This window comes from Jaculus jaculus, chromosome 6 (assembly GCF_020740685.1).
Source record: "Jaculus jaculus isolate mJacJac1 chromosome 6, mJacJac1.mat.Y.cur, whole genome shotgun sequence".
Taxonomy (NCBI): domain Eukaryota; kingdom Metazoa; phylum Chordata; class Mammalia; order Rodentia; family Dipodidae; genus Jaculus; species Jaculus jaculus.
The window spans coordinates 142704199-142723999 of NC_059107.1; the positions used below are offsets into that span (position 1 = coordinate 142704199).

Sequence of the window (19801 nt, forward strand, 5' to 3'; positions counted from 1 at the left end):
TCCAAAAATTGAATCTATTTAGAAATATACATGTGGGAATCTGTCTGTATTAATAAGCAGGCACTCCCGTTTAAGTCTCTGCACAAGGAATGTCTGTGTTTTCTTGATGTAAACTCCTACCTATTCTGTTCTCTTTGTCTTTATCTAAGACATCTTGCTCCATCAGCGAATTTCCTCATCCTCTAAACCTGGCCAAGCCTTAATTATCATAAAGTGAATTAGCAGCTCCTTTCCTCTCTCTCACCTGCTTTCTTTCTATGCTATTATCAAACCTCTTCTAATTTTGAGTCACCATTATTTTCCATGCCCATTTCTTTACTTTCAATTTCCCAGTGTCTCATTACTTGCTTCCAGAAACCATGTTTTATGGCACTCTTCTAAAATTTACTGCAAAAGTAAGCAGAACTGGGGAGATGTCTCATTGCACAGAGTCTTCGTTACACAAATGTGAGGAAGTGCATTCAGATCCCAGCATTCACATGAAAGAGGTGGCCCATATGGTCTGTACAGGCTCAGAATAGAGACAGAGGATTCCCCAGGATAAGCTGGCTAGCTAGATCAGATGAATCAGTGAGCACTGTGCTGGAGTGAGAAACCCTACCTCAGAAACTGAAGTGTCAAATGATTGAAGATCATAACTGTCATAAACCACTGATCTCCACATACAAACTCACATGCATGTACACCCCACACATATGTTCACATGCAAATATATATACATGCATATATATACATATATATAAAGTGTATCATATATGCATGTAACAAAAAGCTCAAAAGTAAGCAGCATTACATTGTCAACACCCACTCTCAAAACATAATCTCTTCTGAACTTTTCTATAACTCCTAAGAAGCTCCAAATACATTGACCATCCACTTGAAGCTTTCCTCCTACATTTTTTAACAGAATCACCCCTCATAAAGTATGATAAATGAACAGAACATATATGGTGGAAGCAAAAAATGCATTTTGGGGCTGGAGAGATGACTGAGAAGTTAAGGCACCTACCTTCAAAGCCTAATGACCCTAGTTTGATTACCATGGAAAACCAGGTGCACAAAGTAGCATATGCATCTGCAATTCATTTGCAGTGGCTAGACACCCTGGCATACTTATTTTCACTTTATCTCTCCCCCTCTCTCTCTACTTGCAAACAAATAAAATTATTTTAAAACATGAATGTTGAAGCATAGGGCTTCATTAGTTTGTAATTGAATAAATAAAACAATGGATCAGATTATGCCATAAAACATATACAAGATAATAAATAGCTAGATAAGCTTTGACAATTTAGAAACACATGCATGCCCGAAGGTCTATATGATAATTTATTTGCAGTCATAAAGACTCTGAGTTTTATATCTGACCTAGAAGATTGCTCCTGTTTAAGTAGCTCCAAAGTGAAGCCAGGTGTGGTAGTGCACGCCTTTAATTCCAGCACTCAGGAGGCAGAGGTAGGAGAATCACTGTGAGTTCAAGGCCAGCCTGAGATTACATAGTGAATTCCAGGTCAGCCTGAGCTAGAGTGCAACCCTACCTCAAAAAAACAAAAAATTTAAATTTAAATTTAAAAAGTAAAAATAAATAAAAGCTCCAAAGTGGGCTGGAGAGATGGCTTAGTGGTTAAGGTGCTTGTCTGAAAAGCCTAAGGACCCAGATTTGATTTTCCAGGTCCCACATAAGGCAAATGCACATAGTGTCACACAGGTCTGGAGTTCATTTGCAGTGGCTGGAGGCCCTGACACACCCATTCATTCTCTTTCTCTCTCTCTCTCTCATAAATAAATAAAAAAACTTAAAAAGCTCCAAGGTGGCTTCATTATCTCCAACTCTTTCCCACTAAGATATTTCACATCAAGACCCATAACTTACCTGTACCCACTTATAAATGTGAAAGTGTTTATTGGGACATTCTATGACACATTTACATTGATAATATAATGGGAAATCATAATATTAATGATACATTTTAACTTATCTGAATAGGCCAACTGAATTGACCTCATTGTGAGTAGGAAATATTACCAGTTCTTGGGGAAGGTGCTCTCGCAATTTCCAAGGAGCAAGGTTTCTTCGTAACAGCTGTATCCATGAGATCACATAGAAAGTTCTCGTTTTCTGAAGGAAATGTATCCAGAGAAGCAGATGGTATGATTTCCATAGTGAAATTCCTCTTTTTTGGATAGGACTCCTGGAAAGAAGGGTAAAAACATCTTTGTAATAAAGATATAGCTTTGTCTGATTTACAAAAATTAGAAAAGATAATTGGGTTCAACAGTATTTACAAAAAGGGACTAGGAGCCAAAGAACCATGTGTTGGAAGAAGTAATATACTATATAATCACAGCATGACCAGTTGATATTTTTAGGAAAGTCCTGATTACTTGTTTTTTATTTTTTTTAATTTATACTAAGCTACTAAACAGTCTTGGCCTCTTTCAAAAATACATATCAACTTTCTAGTCATGCCATGCACTGTTTTAGACAAATCAAGTTTTTTCAGCACCCTACTCTTTGCCTGCCTCCTAGTGACTACTCTATCACTCAATGCTGACCATGCATATACAAGTTGTTTGCTTGGAGGCTTCTGGAAAGTTATTTTTCCCCAGAGAAGACTGGAAGGAAGTGTTTTTTCTTTTCTTTTCTTTCTTTCTTTCTTTCTTTCTTTTTTTTTTTTTTTTTTTGGTTGCTGTTTTTTGTTGTTTTCCCCCCAGAGTTGAGGCTATCACAGGCACCTCTCTCTCACTCTCAATACAGTTTTAATATCTGGAGTTGGGAAAAGCATTATCTTTCACAGTAAGATAATGAGCTTAAGAACAAAAAGATATGAAGACAAGGACTGCAACACTGAGGTAAAAATAGATGTAGTAGATAGCTTCTGGTTCACTGAGATTAACTTCCAGACCAGGCAGTTATAGAGGAAGGAATATTTATTGAAGCTTACAGATCCAGGGGGTGAAGTTCCATAATGGCAGAAGAAGTTGGCCTGCTCTTACCAGACCAAACACAAAGAGAAAAAGCCACAAGCCAAAAGCCATACCACATAGCATACTTCAGAAACTCCGTACAGGCATACTTTGTATATCTTTAGATTGGAATCTGAAACCCACCACCGCACCTTAGGGCTGGACCCTAAGATCCACCCAGTGACATCGCCTCCAGCCAGGTGGCTGCAGATCCAAGCAACAAGCTAATAAAACACTGAACATAGTGAGGCCATATATTCAAACTACCACAATAGATTAGGTCTCTGATGGAATATAATTGAGCTGCTTGAGTAGACCCAGAACCAATTCCTCCAGGCTTCTTAAATATACGTGAATGTTCTTATACTATAAGTCATTATATGTGGGTTTTCTCTCACTTAGCATTAAAAATATTACCACTCAAAGACATGTATTTTTCCTTGTGAATACTGCTGGGTAATACACTGCAGGAACCCTTTTGTAGGTGAGGAAACATTTTAGGTCTTTACTGCTAATTCTTTAGTGTGCTCTAAAACTTGGAATTCAATTTCATAATATCTTAATTTCTTAAGAATGAGGCATCAGCTGATCACCAAATATTGGCCCTTCTCATATGTATTTATATGTGCATGTATGTATGCATACATCTATGTATGTGTAGCTGTTCAAAGCAACAGAGGTTTTAAAGTATCTAATCAAACACAGTCCTTGCTCTCATGGAGTTTACTTTCTACTAGAGAAGAAGACTAATTACCTGCATGATGAATTTCAAAGTTAATCAGTTTTTATTTCTGATATCTGGTACATTTTCCAGTACACTTCACTATTGAGAAACAAATACAAAGAAAATAAACTCATTTCAAAAAAAAAAAATATCTTCCAAGATGTATTCAAGGGTTCATACAGATTTAGTATGAGCTCCTGCTTTCTCTATAATGATATTTACAGTAGAGAAGAATTCAAGGTCAGGGTAATTGCTTTCAGACCAAACTAGACCCTTACACATCAAAGAGTCAATTATGTTCACTCTACTCTATTGAAAGCAGGAAATTGGGAGTAATTTATTTTTAACAACAAAGAGTGACAAAGTAGAAAGCATCCAGGGAAAGCAATCAGGAGGGTATATGATTTAAAAACCATGTCAGAGAAGAAATGATAAAAAAAGAACTGCAGTGCTCTATCCAGAGAAGCTGCACAGCCACATAATAGTTTTCTCAATGTATTTGAACAGGTCTCCCTTAAGAGCTATCCCACAACAGGGAGGAAAGGGCAAAAGTTGCTACAGTAGTTATTTTAAGGCTCTTAAAGGCAAAATAAAGATTAATGTTTATAAGTCAAGGATGGCAAATTTGGCTCAGTGCCAAAATAACTTTCATACATTGATAATCTTATCTTTTAAAATTAAAAAAATGCACTGATAAAATGATTAGCAATACCACTGGAAATTTACAGAACTCATTTCTGCAACTCTGTATCAAGGCCATCTGTGGATAAGATGATGGAGGAAGCACATAGTAAATGGTTATAGCAGATGACTGTAAGCTCTATGAAGACTGTAATTTATCTTAGGTACCACCCTATCTCCAGAATCTAAAACTCATTCTTCATGCCATAGGTGGCAAATAACCATGAGTTGATTAACTGAGTAGCCAAGTGCCTTTTAAGCAAATTTAACAATGACTACAGAAATGATTTTGCTATTGGGTTTGGTTGTTATTGCTTATCAGAGTGAAAAATTGTGGCACACACCTGTAATTCTTGCTATGCTGGAGGTTGAGGCAGTGGGGGTTTGAGTTTGTGACCAACATGAGCAGCATAAAAGGAAAAAAAAATGGCAGAATTCTGTGGTTCTAACAATAAGATGTTTTGCTTAAAAAAAAAAAAAGTCTACAAGGCTAGAGAGATTGCTTAGTGGTTAAGGCACTTGCCTGCAAAGTCAAAAGACCCAGGTTCAATTCCCCAGGACCCATGTAAGCCAGGTGCACAGTAAGATAATGTTAACTAGTTGTTTTTATTTCTCCCCACTGTTGGCCTCTAAAAATGTGCGTGTGTGTGTACACTTGTGAAAAAAAATTAAAATAGTTTAAATAGTAATAAAGAGTTCCCTCTTCAGCATCCCTATCCCTGTGGGGAAAAGTCCTCCAGTATGAAACTTTCTTCTGGAAGAAGTGAGAACATGTTAAAAAGAAGAGCTATGGGGCTGGAGAGATGGCTTAGCGGTTAAGCGCTTGCCTGTGAAGCCTAAGGACCCCGGTTCGAGGCTCGGTTCCCCAGGTCCCACGTTAGCCAGATGCACAAGGGGCGCACGCGTCTGGAGTTCGTTTGCAGAGGCTGGAAGCCCTGGCACGCCCATTCTCTCTCTCTCCCTCTACCTGTCTTTCTGTGTCTGTGGCTCTCAAATAAAAAAAAAAAAAAAAAAATTTTTTAAAAAAAAAGAAGAGCTATGTTCTTTAAGCCAAAAAGAGACCCACCCAACCAAGCATTGGACTAATCCCCAAATAAGATCCTTAACTAGTAAAATGAATCTTTGTGTGTTCACTATTCAGTGTAAGGGACTGATCATTACTACCTTCCACTGCAGTCCCATGTTCTGTCTCTAATTTTCTCAATTATCTGACAGGGATAAATGTTGTTCTGAAATTTATGTCTACAATTCCCTGGATTAATGTTACAAATTATACATGTAAGTATCAATAAAAAAGTACAGTTTTAGTACTATATCGTTTTGACCTTTGCATACAGAGTACAGATACTTCTGTTCTCTTGTGATTTTTTAAAATCAATATATATTTGAGATCCATCTAATTTGAACATGAGATCGGTCTAATTTTAATATGGTACAGGAGTCCACAGTGTAGGCATAAAACAATTGTTCTCTTGGCATCGTTTTTGATTAAGAACAACATTGCTATAAATCTATTCAGTCTCTTGGAACAAATAGCTGTGGTATACTAAATGTTTTATTAGTCATGAGGCAAAATCAAGAATGTATATAAGTTGATAAAGATGAGTGAATCTAAGAGTTTTACACAGATGGAAACTCATATATATATATATATATATATATATATATATATATATATATATATATATATATATATATATATATATATACACACACACACACACACACAGATGTATCATGATGTTATTATGTATTGTTAAGCGTTTAAAAGAAGTCTTATGAACCTAATTAAAATATATATCTTAGAGTCCACTGCTGTCATAAAGGAGTTTGTGAAGATGCCTCATAGAGGAAAAGTGGAGGATGCTGCCAACTACTGCAGATTCCAGTGAGCTGCCTTGGAAATGGATACTTCAGACCCACCCCATCAAAGTCTCCGATGATGGTGGCCTTAGCCAGCATCCATTTTTTTAAAATATTTCAATATTTCTTATTAAGTAGAAAATTAGCATGGACACATCATGTGTGAGTGCCATCATTTCCCTCTTCCTGCTCCCTTTCCCCTCAGGGCCCTCCTTGATGACATTGCTGGTATGCCCCCTGGGGTTGTGAGTTCTGAGATATGACAGCATCAGTCAGTCATTGTAAAGGAGGATGCAATGCCTCTAGACATTCTCCTCCACTCTGTGACTCTTACGATCTCTCCATCCTCCCTTCTGCAAAATTCCATGAGCCGCGGTGGGTGTGTTGTAAGTCCACTCGAGTGCTGCACGACCCATGTTGTGAGACAGGGCCTCACTATGTAGCCCGAGATATCCTTGGACTAACAATTCTCTTTACATGCCTTCCAAGCTCTGAGATTATGGCTAATCATAGGAGCTATCAAATGTTACCTAGGTATTCTTGTCTTAAGTGACAGCATTTCAAAGAATTGCTTATATTCCAATAGATGATTAATACACAACTCCTTAAAGAATAACTTTGGGGCTGGAGAGATGGCTTAATGGTTAAGCGCTTGCCTGTGAAGCTTAAGGACCCCGGTTCAGGGCTTGATTCCCCAGGATCCACGTTAGCCAGATGCACAAGGGGGTGCATGCATCTGGAGTTTGTTCGCAGTGGCTGGAAGCCCTGGTGCACCCATTTTCTCCCTCTCTCTCTCTCTCTCTCTCTCTCTCTCTCTCTACCTATCTATCTGCCTCTTTTTCTCTCAGTGTCACTCTCAAATAAATAAATAAAAATGAGCAAATTTTTTTAAATAATAACTTTGAATAACCAAGATAAAATACATGCAGTAATAAAAAAGTGTAAAATAGGCTATCAAGACATTTATTTTTACTTTTATATAATCATAGATATCACTCATCAAGATATTAAATAATAAAATGATAAAGGTCTAATTTCAACCTGTTGTTGAATATAAATTTATTTACAAATATCTTCCATTAGGTGCCATGTGCTTTGAAAATATCAATTCTTATTGGTGAAAAAATTACAAGTTAAGCAGCAGTATGGACTTTAAAATATGTTTGCCTATTACTTTCCAAAATTCACATAGGGAGGAATGAGGTCTGACTGTATTTATAGCAGATTCTTTGCCCATTTAACCAAGTCATAAGGTAATTTATTCCAGCACCATTAACTGAAAAACCCAAAACACACACACACATACACACAAATATGATAAAAATGGCTTTAAATGTACAGAAAAAAATGAACTTCACTGGGTCTAATTCTGAGACAGGTTGATAGTTTTTAACTGGTTGTATAGAAAACAAAGAAAGTTCTAAATAGGATAGAAAATATCTATGAAAAAAATCAAATAGTCCATGATATAGGCAACATTGTATCCAACAAGGCTTAAGTATTATGACTCCCCCACATCTTCTTGACATTCCTTATTTTTGTATTTTTCTGATAGTAACCATTCTAGGTATGAGGTGAAATCTCATTGTGAGTTCAATTAGCATTTTCCAGATGATTATTGAGAGTCATTTTCACATATTCATTGGTTATCTCTCTTTATATATATATTTTAAAAATATTATTTATGTGTGTGTGAGAGAGAGACACAGATAGCGAAAGAGAGAATGGATGTGCCCGGGCCTCCAGACACATGTACTGAACCATCTCTTCAACCTAACTATACATATACATACATATATATATATATACACACACACACACACACATGTTATATGTATATGTATGTATGTATGTGTATATGTGTGTGTGTGTGTGTGTGTGTGTGTGTATGTATGATATGCATGTATTCTTTAGGGAGTATCTCCTCAGGTTCTTAGCCCATTTTCATTAAGATTATTTGTTTTCTAACTATATTGTGTTGTTGGGAGCTATGAACCAAACCTTGGCCATGTTGACAGAAACCGCCATATAGCAAGTTAAGTTTCTATTTCCTCATCTAATGATCTTTTACCAGAAATGAAGGAGCCGTTACGCCTGGGTGATTGCCTCTCCTGGTGCTGCCGGTAATTGATGAAGAAACAAAGAAATTGCAGTTAGCCAGTAACCATGTGATCTCTGGCCTGAATATGACTCCTTCCCCCTACAACCCTATAAAAACCTATGTGTAAAAAATAAACCTCGAGACCTTGACAAATACCTAGCTTGGTCTCCTTCTTGTTTCTGTTTGCCTCCCCCATTCAGGTTAGCTTCTCCCCAAGGAGTCCTTGTTCAACTCCCTGCTGGCCAGGGCATTGTGTGAGTTCTTTCTTTCTTTCTTTCTTTCTTTTTTTTTTTCTTCAGTTTTTCGAGGTATGGTTTCACTCTAACCCAGACTGACCTGGAATTCACTATGGAGGCTCAGGGTGGCCTCAAACTCATGGCGATCCTCCTACTTTGTCTCCCAAGTGTTGGGATTAAAGGTGTGTGCCAACATGCCTGACCTGTTTGAGTTCTTTATAAGAGTTACATATTGACCATTTTTCTGATACATAATTTATAAATACTTTCTCCTACTCCAAAAATTGTCTCCTCATGATGTTATTTTTCTGTTGCTGTGCAAAAGCCTTTAATTTGATGTCATTTCATTTGTTTACTTGTCTACTTTGCTTTTGTTGTCCATGTTTTTAGGGTCAAACCAAAAAAATCAAACGAATAAGTATCTTAACCCAGACCAAACCAGAAAATAGATTTTTTTTTTTTAGCAGTTTTATAGCTCAGGCTTTATGTTTAAATCTTTAATCTGCTTTGAGTTGATATTTTATATGGTTTGAGATGGTCTAATTGCATTTCTCTGTGTGTGGATATCCAGCTTTCCCAGCATCATTCATTAAAGAGACTTCCCTATCCCCAATGTATTCATAGCATGTTTTCCTCTGTAAATCTTTTTTCTCTTTCTGATTTTTGGCATCTGTAGCCCAGGCTGGCCTCTAGTGCACAGGCCTCCCATCTCAACTTCTAAAATGCTAAGATTACAGGCATGTGCTTCTATGTTGAGCTATCTATAAAATATATACATATTGGGCTGGAGAGATGGCTTAGCGGTTAAGCGCTTGCCTGTGAAGCCTAAGGACCCCGGTTCGAGGCTCGGTTCCCCAGGTCCCACGTTAGCCAGATGCACAAGGGGGCACACGCGTCTGGAGTTCGTTTGCAGAGGCTGGAAGCCCTGGCGCGCCCATTCTCTCTCTCCCTCTATCTGTCTTTCTCCCTGTGTCTGTCACTCTCAAATAAATAAATAAATAAAAATGAACAAAAAAAATGTTTAAAAAAATATACATACATGTATATGAAGAGATTAGGTAATATTTAATAATCTGTTATTTAACTCAAATAGCACTGAACTATTTCAATGATAAATTAAGTGGGTACCATACTTAAGGTTTTTTGACTTCATGATTTGCCAAAGCAACATGTGTTGATCAGAACTATACTTTGAATTTCTAGTTTAGTCTTTTCCTAGGCTAATGATATGTAAAAGGCTACTCTCTTAGATGCTGGTAAGTGGCAGCAAGTCACTGCTCTCAATCCATTATGTGCTCAAGAGGGTAAATAAGTGATGCACTACAGTGTGGTGTGTTGCTAAGTTACCATATCTGCCAGGTTAAGTATACTAACTGCATTTTCTACTTACAATATTTTCAACCTGCAGCAGGTTATCAGGATGTAACTCCAACCTGAACTAAGAAGCATTAGCATATGTCTAGATGATAAATTTAAGGTTAGGTCCTGGCATACACACAATTATTTAGGCAGTACTCGCATACTGAAATTTTGATGTTTTGCTCTTAAAGGAAAGTTCTTGTTTATACATATCTATTTGTTCAATTAATCTGAAGTAGGTTTATGCCATATGCTTTCACATACTGGAAACTGTTTATGCATTTTCTAATTTTTTCCATATGTCAATGTATCCTAGTACTAGAATCATACAGTTTTGATGACTGAAGTTTTAAAATTCATTTTACCACCTTCTAATATGTCTTCTCATTTTCTCATATTTATCTTTGTCAAAGAATTTAAGATTGTCTTTGTGTTTATTTTTTTTTCCACCGAATTTTTTCAATGCAGGGTCTCACTCTAGCTCAGGCTAACCTGGTATTCACTATGTAGTCTCAGTGTGGCCTCAAACTCACAGAGATCCACCTACCTCTGCCTCCTAAGTGCTGGCATTAAAGGCATGTGCCACCACACCTGACTCTTTGTGTTTGATTTTTTTTTTAATTTGATTTATTAGTTTTCTTTTCATCACATACAGGCAGTTTGGTACCATTGTTTACGCTCATCTATGATCTACCCCCTCCCATTAGACCCTCCTTGTTGATGTAAATGGGTCAAAACTTTAAACATTTTGTTATCCTCTCAAATAATTCCCTGTACGTTGTTCTCTGTCAGTAAATAGTACCCCTAAATAACTTGGGGGGTGGCCTTCAATTCTCATTCTCCTTTAATCTTATGTAAAGTCAGTCCATATCTTTTACCTTATTTGAATCAAACACACTTGTTTCTCTCTCCTTCTACATACATTGTCCAGATTATCAGTGTGTCTCACTTAAACTACCAGAACAACTTTCAGAGTAGCCTTCTTATGTGTAGTGCTACCAAAAACTAGCATGAGGTTATTAAGAGAAGGTCATATCCAAGCTAACTCATTTGCTTTCTAACATAACTTTAGTTGATGAAACAACAATAAAATGTCATGGTCTTAGTACATGATTTTTTTTAAAAGACACAACAGAATCTCTCAAAATATCATAGAATTTCCTAAGTGAATGATTTCATTAAGGGAATTAATGATTTAGATAGTAAGCTCATTCATATAACAATATCTGGACAACTAAAGTTATTGTTTAATAAATTTCAAAATAATTCTGTTATAGGGTTAATATTTAGTGTTTAACAGCAAAGTTTCATGTTGATAGTAGGACTCTGAATATGTGCTGAAAAAATTAGTGCATAAAGTCACATTTCACTTACTATTTTATAACCCATATCCTCCCCTAGTACTAAGTCACAACTTACACAAGAGCAAAGACCATTTTCTTTACATGATCTCTTCTTCACAATTATTTAATAAATATTTTAAATCATATCTAATATAGGGTCATTCAAGACCTATTATACATTTAGATCACTGTAGAAATATTCTGCAAAATAAATAGTATTTTGTTGGGCTGGAGAGATTGCTTAGCGGTTAAGCACTTGCCTGAGAAGACTAAGGATTCCAGTTCAAGGCTCAACTCCCCAGGACCCACGTAAACCAGATGCACAAAGTGGCGCATGCATCTGGTGTTTGTTTGCAGTGGCTGAAGGCCCTGGTGCACCCATTCCCCTCCCCCTCTCTTTGTAGTTCTCAAATAAATAAATAAAATAAGCAAATAAAATAGTATTTTATTTACCCAGATGATTGTCATTTAGCACTCACCATTAAGAAAGTAGGCTTAGAGCTATTAAAGATCTTGTCTTATATTAAGCATCTGTGACATGGAAGGACCAGGACACCAAACAAATCTAAGTTCATGTAATTGCATTATGATAAAAAAGACTACAATCAGACCTTTACTACCAAGAGAAAGAAAACTGTGCATATTAGTAGGTAGAGTATGGTCATGCCAATTTTCAAGCCTTAGCAAACCTTCTTCCCTACAGTGAAAAACCTGGGCCTTCATATACAAGTTAATTGCCAACATATCCTTGAAGGTTAATCCTGGTAATGGGAAACAGAGATTAAAAAAAAGTGGGAAACCTAATAACTTCTGCCTTACCATGTACACGATTTTCGTTAGAGGCCCAACTTGGTGAGGAGCCACTTTTTTCATATTTGGCCATTACCCATTTTTTTAAAATAATTGTATCCTAGACTTGTTTCTGTGCCCAAATTGTTATAGTAGCACACCAAGGATGGATTTTCAACCTAGAACTTTAGCAAGTCTTTCAAGGGATTGATTTTGAGTCATGAATCCTAAGCCAGTACCTACACCTTGTACTGCATTACTCTGTAGTTGAAGAAATGTCTAATTTTGATGCTTTATTTTGCTCGGAATGCTTCATCATAACTGATTCACACAATTAAGAATGTGTGGACAAAACAGCATATCTTCAAAATGACCAGCCATGCATATAATGAGAGCATTGACTAAATTAACAGAATGTTATGCACTCCCTAAAGAAAAATAAATATTAACAATAACAAGTCCAAAAACAATTGTCGTTTACACTGGTTTTCTATAGAAGCTTAAGATTATTGGACAAGCCAATTATTTTAAATGATTAAATATAAACTCTTTCAGTAAAGAAATAAACTATGAAAATTCAGCCTGGGGATTTATGGATTAGCAATACCATGAAAAAATAATTGGGAGCTACAGATGTCGGTATGAGTCAGAATGAAATAAATTAGTTAAAGACATTAATATTACATTGGCTGACTTAATGAAAGTATGATATTTAAACTAGAGAAAGTTCCAGGCCTCCTATCTCCTATGCTAATTAGAATTGGGATGATAAGATTTCATAAAACACAGGCTAATTGGATTATGCTGTCTGTCCTGTAGTAAGGCAATGGGAGTTTTAGTAATGAAAAAGCCTGAGGTAGGAGTAGTATATCTTCTGGCAAGGGAGGCCCATCATGCCTCTCTAAATTATTACAGACAACTGTCAAGGCTCTTGAATGATCAACAGAACTAGATGGCAAAATCCTATTGCTAAAGATACCACATGCCTGGGCTGCAGGTCACTGAAATATCAAGCTAGAGCTGGGCTGGAAGCCTCCTTCCTGTTCAGTAGCTGTCAGGATGTTTGAAAGAGCTATGTAACCTGGTGGGAGAGAAAAGTCATCAATAGTCTTAATCAGGAGTGGAATCTGCAGGCTTTATGGCTGGACAGCCAGATCAAATATACCAACTGGTGCAATAGTGTGATGTATGTAATGGGGTTAACTGACTGCTCTGTGATTGGATTTGAGAGGCCTGTTTACTGGAGGAAATTCATGCCCAGTACTGAAAACCTAGTCAAAAGTATATGACTAGGGAGGTCATAATCCATAAGGTCCTAGGGAGAAAACTATTATTGTTATCTGGCTAAATGAATATATTATGTTCACCAAAATGACCTCTAAATACTTATATTTATGCACATATATTAATGCAACTCTCACTTTTGGTTAAAGAACCTTCTCTTTTTCAGATGTTGGTTACCAATGAGGAGATGAAACACTCACCAAAGTGCTGAGAAGAAATGACAGTGGTTGTTTAGCACTGAGATATCCCTATCATACCCTCTAAGGCTCAGGGGCAATCAGGGAAGAGATTATGAAAAGAATGTAAGAGCCAAAGGAAGGGGAGGAGTGCTTTACAATACTGTCTTCCAGACTCAAGGTGGCTGTGGTGTTATTCATGACCTCACAGTGGCTGACACTACCTACATATAAGACATGTATAATAGGAGGGAAAAATGATGACATCAAAATAGAAAAGAGACTAGTTGGAAAGAAGAAAGGATACACTGGAGGGGGATTTAGGTGAGGGTAAAGTATGGGCTGTAGCAGGGGAGTATGATCATGGAATATTGTCTATATGTTGGAGGTTGTCAATGAAAAGTTAATAAACAAACTAAAAAGCCCGAGGGATACTATAAATCTTAAAAACAATGAAGAATACATATATGGGCACAAGTGATTTACAAAAGTACCAATGATGTGGAATGAAGTCAGAAATATGACAGGATCAAAGCTGTTGAAGACAAATTTGAGAGGATATCTCTGAAGTTTCCTCTTAGCATAGCTCTTGGCCATGTAAGAAAATCAGGTTAAGTGACATTGTACAGAAACCTCTCCTGAGGCACATGACATAGGCTAGAGCTCATATGAGAGGAATGGCAAAGCCCAAATGGACTATTTTCTTTGGACACAGGCAAAATAAATAACTATCTGACATCAAACTTGTGTCACATGAGGAAATGCTAAACAAGAAATGTTGTAGGTAAGAATTTATTTCAACTATTTGAAAGATGGCAGAGAGATCAGAAACATTCTGTGTCTCTAAAGGGGAGATACAGTGCAGATAGAGAGGGGACAGATGAGATTTGTAAACTTCCATTATTATTTTGAGAGCATAATACTTCAAAGTATGATTTATAGGTATTATGTAGTTATTCTCATATCCACACCATGTGTTTTATTAAACAATGAAATGAGAGGGCCAGGTGGAGGGAAGCCTGCCTCTTCATGTCATGGATAAGAAAAGTTATAACAGATCTAGCCAGTATCAATCATCAAGTTGCATATGGATATCATGAAGTTACCAATACCTTCTTGGTGGTTTGCTAACCTGTTCTCATGATCAACCACTTCAAAATGAGACACATCAGTTAAACATTTGAAACCAAAGCAAGAATCCCATTTACAAAGTGTGGTTGAGTTCTACCCAAGAGTGTCACTTGGGCTGGAGAGATGGCTTAGCGGTTAAGCGCTTGCCTGTGAAGCCTAAGGACACCGGTTTGAGGCTCGGTTCCCCAGGTCCCACGTTAGCCAGATGCACAAAGAGGGCGCACGTGTCTGGAGTTCGTTTGCAGAGGCTGGAAGCCCTGGCGCGCTCATTCTCTCTCTCTCTCCCTCTATCTGTCTTTCTCTCTGTGTCTATCGCTCTCAAATAAATAAAAAAATTAATTAATTTTAAAAAAATTAAAAAAGAGTCACTTTCGGTAAGTCATGGATTAAACTTCACCGCTTCTGAAGCTCCATTACCTCAGAAGGTGACCTTATGTGTAAATAATAGTATGATTTCAGATGTGGTTTGTGAAATAATAGCTATTTAATTAGGGTGGGTTTCTAATTCTATGACTGCTATTCTCACAAAAGGAAAAATCTGGGAAGAGGTGCATATTGGAAGAATGTCATATGATGACTTGAGTTATGCTATCTTACACCAAAGTATTCAAAAGATTCCAGAAAACCAGCAGCTAGTTGCGGAGGTACGAGTCAGATTCTCTCCCACAGCCCTCGGAAGGAGCCAATCCTGCCAACACATTACTTTCCAACTTCTAACTTCCAGAATTGCCAGACAATAAATGTCTGTGGTTTAGAGTTGAAATTATAGTGTTTTTAGCTAGGAAATATAGGGGGAACTTAAAAGAAAAATATGTAAGGTTTATTAACATTTATGAAAAAATAAAAGGACTAGTTAAAAAAAATACCTGACTGATAAGTTTAGTGTTTTATAATTTTATCTATAGAAAATTAACAACTAGGTATTAACCAGGAAAAGGGGATTATTTTTATTCTTTATAAAGCTCTCAAAAGCATAGTAGATATCACAATTTGAAGCCCATGTAACCTCTGACCTGTGGATCCTACTCCAAAGGAGAATTCTTTTCTATAATTAAATTTATAAGCACAAATTAAAATGTTCTTTTAAATATGTAACTGAAGCACTGTTTATATTATAAGAGTAGATACTATTTTTGGTCTAGCTTGATAAGATTGTCTAATAAAAGGTATAGGTCTCAGCACACCCATTTCTCTCCCTCCCTCTCCCTCTCTTTCTCTCTCTATTTCTATCCCTCCCTCCTTCTCTCTGCCTTTCTGAAACAAACAAATAAATAAATAAAATATTTTTAAATTATACATATAAAGAGGCAATGAGTATAGTGCAGCATCTTAAATACTTTAAGTTGCATGAAGTCTACATGTATACCTTATAAATAAAGCAGATTCAGGACTCTCCCACTAATTCTTCCTACACCAGTACCTCTATGTTTCACAAGTATCCTGGGTCATTTTGATGTGAATAGTTGTGAAACATATTTGAAAAATGCATTTGTAGTTAAAGAACTACATTATAGAAAATTAGTAGTGTAGTATCTAAAAATCTAAGTGGTCAGTAAAGTTATTAACTGTTATGGTTCAGTAATTTCAAATGAGATAAATTTGAGAGTATTACGGCACATGTCATACCACATGACCAGTACTCAGGATGCTGAAGCAAGAGGAGAATAAGTTCAAGACCAGTCTTGGTTCTGTAATGAGACTCTGTCTCAAACAAACAGGCAAAAACAAGTTCCATTTGTGCTGAAATGCAATATGCATACACATTATATATGTATTACATATTTCTTGAAGAAATAGTAAACAATATTTGAGGGCTAATAAGGGGAAAATAAATAAATCATATTTTATTGATTTTATTTTTTCAACTATACATATATATGTTATTTTCAGGGGAAAAATAGTCCTTCATTCTCAATTTTACCTGAAGAAGCATATGAAAATATTCAGAAATAAATGAATTTTGCCATTTATTTATGGTACAATTGGGTAAAAATTTGCAAAACTTTAGTAAAGCTGTAAATAGTGAAATCCCAAAAATAATCTCCTTAATACACACAAATGCAATTGAAAACATGCTACACACAAAACAGATACTACCTCAGGATGGATCTTCAATAAATACCTATGGGGGCCCTCTGTGATGGCTGTGGCAAAGACTGGGCCTTTCATTTCTGATGTCGGGGAACATGTGATTATAAGGGTCAGACATGAAGTGCTGCTCCTAGTATACTCATGCAGTTCACCTAGACTTGAACTCAGGCAGTCATTTTGCTTCCTCTTATTCCATCACGTTCCATTGTTGAAGAAGCAGTCAGCAACTTAACTTCAGAATTTTACTTTGTAATTCTTAATCCCATCATGCTTTCCAAGGAATGCTTGGATTAATTTGGAAGTTAGAGAGTACAGTGACTTCCTATTCTCTCTCCGATGTATACAATGAGACCAGGGCTCAGCAAGCCTTCCACATCAGATCATTAACATTGTCAGCTTCACGGGCCTGTACGGTCTTGGCTGGGATTAAGTGATGCTGCTGGCACAGAAGGAGAGTAGCTATGATGGTACACAGGGAACCTGCAAGAGGGGCAGATTTGGCCCAGGAAACTCAGTTTGTCAATCTGTAGATAAAAGAGGTCAGATAAGGGCTGGAGAGATGGCTTAGGTTAAGCGCTTGCCTGTGAAGCCTAAGGACCCCGGTTCGAGGCTCGGTTCCCCAGGTCCCACGTTAGACAGATGCACAAGGGAGCGCACGCGTCTGGAGTTCGTTTGCTGAGGCTGGAGGCCCTGGCACACCCATTCTCTCTCTCTCCCTCTATCTGTCTTTCTCTCTGTGTCTGTCGCTCTCAAATAAATAATAAAAAAAAATTTTTTTAAAAAGAGGTCAGATAATAAAAGACTGAAATGTATGCCAGGTTAGTGAACACAGAACAAGGAGTTTAGGTGCAGAGAATACAGGCTTTCTGCAATAAAATAGGAGAATTTGGTAGAGTGGCATCAAGTCTCCTAAGTAGTTTCTTTATTGCTGAGCTTTCCATAAATATTGTTTATATGAGAAAAATCAGAGGCTCACACACTCAGTTCCTACTCCCAAATTTACAAATCAGTTAATTCCCCTGAGAGATGTAAGAACAGAGAAAAGCCTACTTTAAGTAGCCAAAATGGCTCTCCACAAGAAAACATGGATGTCGAAGAGAAAGAACCTAGCTTTCTCTGCCTAACACATTGTTATACAATTGTTCAAAAAATCCCCACATCATCAAAAGGTAACAATTTCCTTTTTTTTTTTCCAATTTTTCATTTTTATTTATTTGAGAGCAACAGACAGAGAGAGAGAGAGAATGGGTACACCAGGCCCTCCAGCCCCTGCAAACAAACTCCAGACGCTTGTGCCCCCTTGTGCATCTGGCTAACGTGGGTCCTGGGGAATCGAGCCTCGAACCGGGGTCCTTAGGCTTCACAGGCAAGTGCTTAACTGCTAAGCCATCTCTCCGGCCCAACAATTTCCATTTTATAAATCAGAGAAACTAATGTAAGTTGAAAATAATATGGATATGATATGTAAAGTAATATGAAATTAAAATATGTAGATTTACATATAATATATATAACACATGTAAAATATATTGTTTATTTAACCTATAGGTAATATTTAGTTTCTGTGTGAATAATGTGTTTAAAATACTTCAGACTATATTGCTGACAGTATGAACATATGTATTCCTGTGTCTTATCTCAGAATTTTGGAAGTATGTATTAAAGTGAAAAACTGAATGAAAAATGTTCATAACAGGGAAAATTTCAGAAATCTGAGCTTGATACCATAAAGAAATTAACATTCTTCTCAATTATGTGTATTATTATTTATTACACATTAATGTAACCTCAGTAAGAATCATCTCATATTTTTATTTATTATTTTCTTTTCTCAAGAACTGAAAAACAGAGTTAACTCATGGGAATAATAATGATACTATGTGTTGAAAGACAGCATTGTATTCTAAGTAACAAGCAGTACTTGAACTCAGGACTCCTTTATTTGGTTTATTTAAACAGATTTAAGGCCATGAACCTATCATTTCTATACTCAGTAATTAAAATCATATTAAGAGAAACTCCTAGAACTCTTATATCTGCTTTCCAAGAGTTCACATTAGATAAGCACAGTAACATGATAAATATTTTGGAATATTTTTGACTGTTAGGGCACACTTGCTTTTCTTTTTGACTTAAAAAAATTAATGTTTATGAGTGCAGTTGGAGATGTTTATCTACATAAAATATGATAATCCTTATTTTAATAACCAATCCCTAATTACTAAATGCTTAGGATCCTGTATCTGCAAGGAGCTTCAGAAACCATGAACTGTGAAGTCCTAAGGAAGCTGGAGATTACCTGATTTTGATTGCCTAGCACCCATATAAACAGCTGGGCATGTTCATGCATGCCTGTAAAGCCAGTCCTTTGATGAGAAGAGATTGGAGAATACATGGGTCAAGCTCTGGAATCAAGCTCTGGAATCTGGAACCCACTCCCCATTATCAATCTATCACCAGCTGTGGGCTACAAGAGGGCCTACACCTATCAAATTCTCTCTTAAAAAAATCAGGGTTATCCCATTTTTCTGGTGTTAACTTTACTCTCCGTTGGAGAATCTGCTTCTTTCTTTCAGATAGATGCAGATCCTAAGGAGAGAACCACCCCATCATAACCTCAAAAGGGCCCCAGCTGAAACTAAGAATAATTGCGAAATAAGCAAGGGTGCTGTTTTCTTGGTGAACTGGGTACCAGCACAAGGGTGAAGAAGATCATCACAGAGAACAATCAACTCCTACCAAATCAGATATCCAGAGACACAGAGGCTCCCAACTCCTCTTCACTGAAGCAGACCCAAAATGAACCCAACATGGCTCAGGGAAATTTTATGGAAGAGGGGGCAGAAAGAATGTCAGAGCCACATGTTGGGTCATGATATGCAGAGACATTTTCCTACACACAACTGTGGGCTAACTCCACAATGCATGACCCATGTACCTCAAGAAGGAGGGGCCAGGGGAAGGGGTAGGACATGGGCAAGCCTAACAATGGTAACAACTTGACTGTATTCACTGAGTACAAAACTAATTAACAAAAAATTAATTAATTAAAACAG

The 19801-nt window shown here is 36.9% G+C and overlaps 1 protein-coding gene across 25 annotated transcripts in view; it reads right to left on the reverse strand.

The window, feature by feature from the left end:
• The window catches only part of Anks1b (ankyrin repeat and sterile alpha motif domain containing 1B), a 1062135-nt gene that overhangs the window by 710169 nt on the left and 332165 nt on the right, over positions 1–19801 (reverse strand). For all 25 annotated transcript variants that reach the window (XM_045152363.1, XM_045152361.1, XM_045152357.1 and 22 more), the window contains one exon: positions 2027–2192. In XM_045152363.1, the coding sequence (XP_045008298.1) occupies positions 2027–2192 (166 nt within the window). The remainder of the gene's footprint in view (positions 1–2026; positions 2193–19801) is intronic.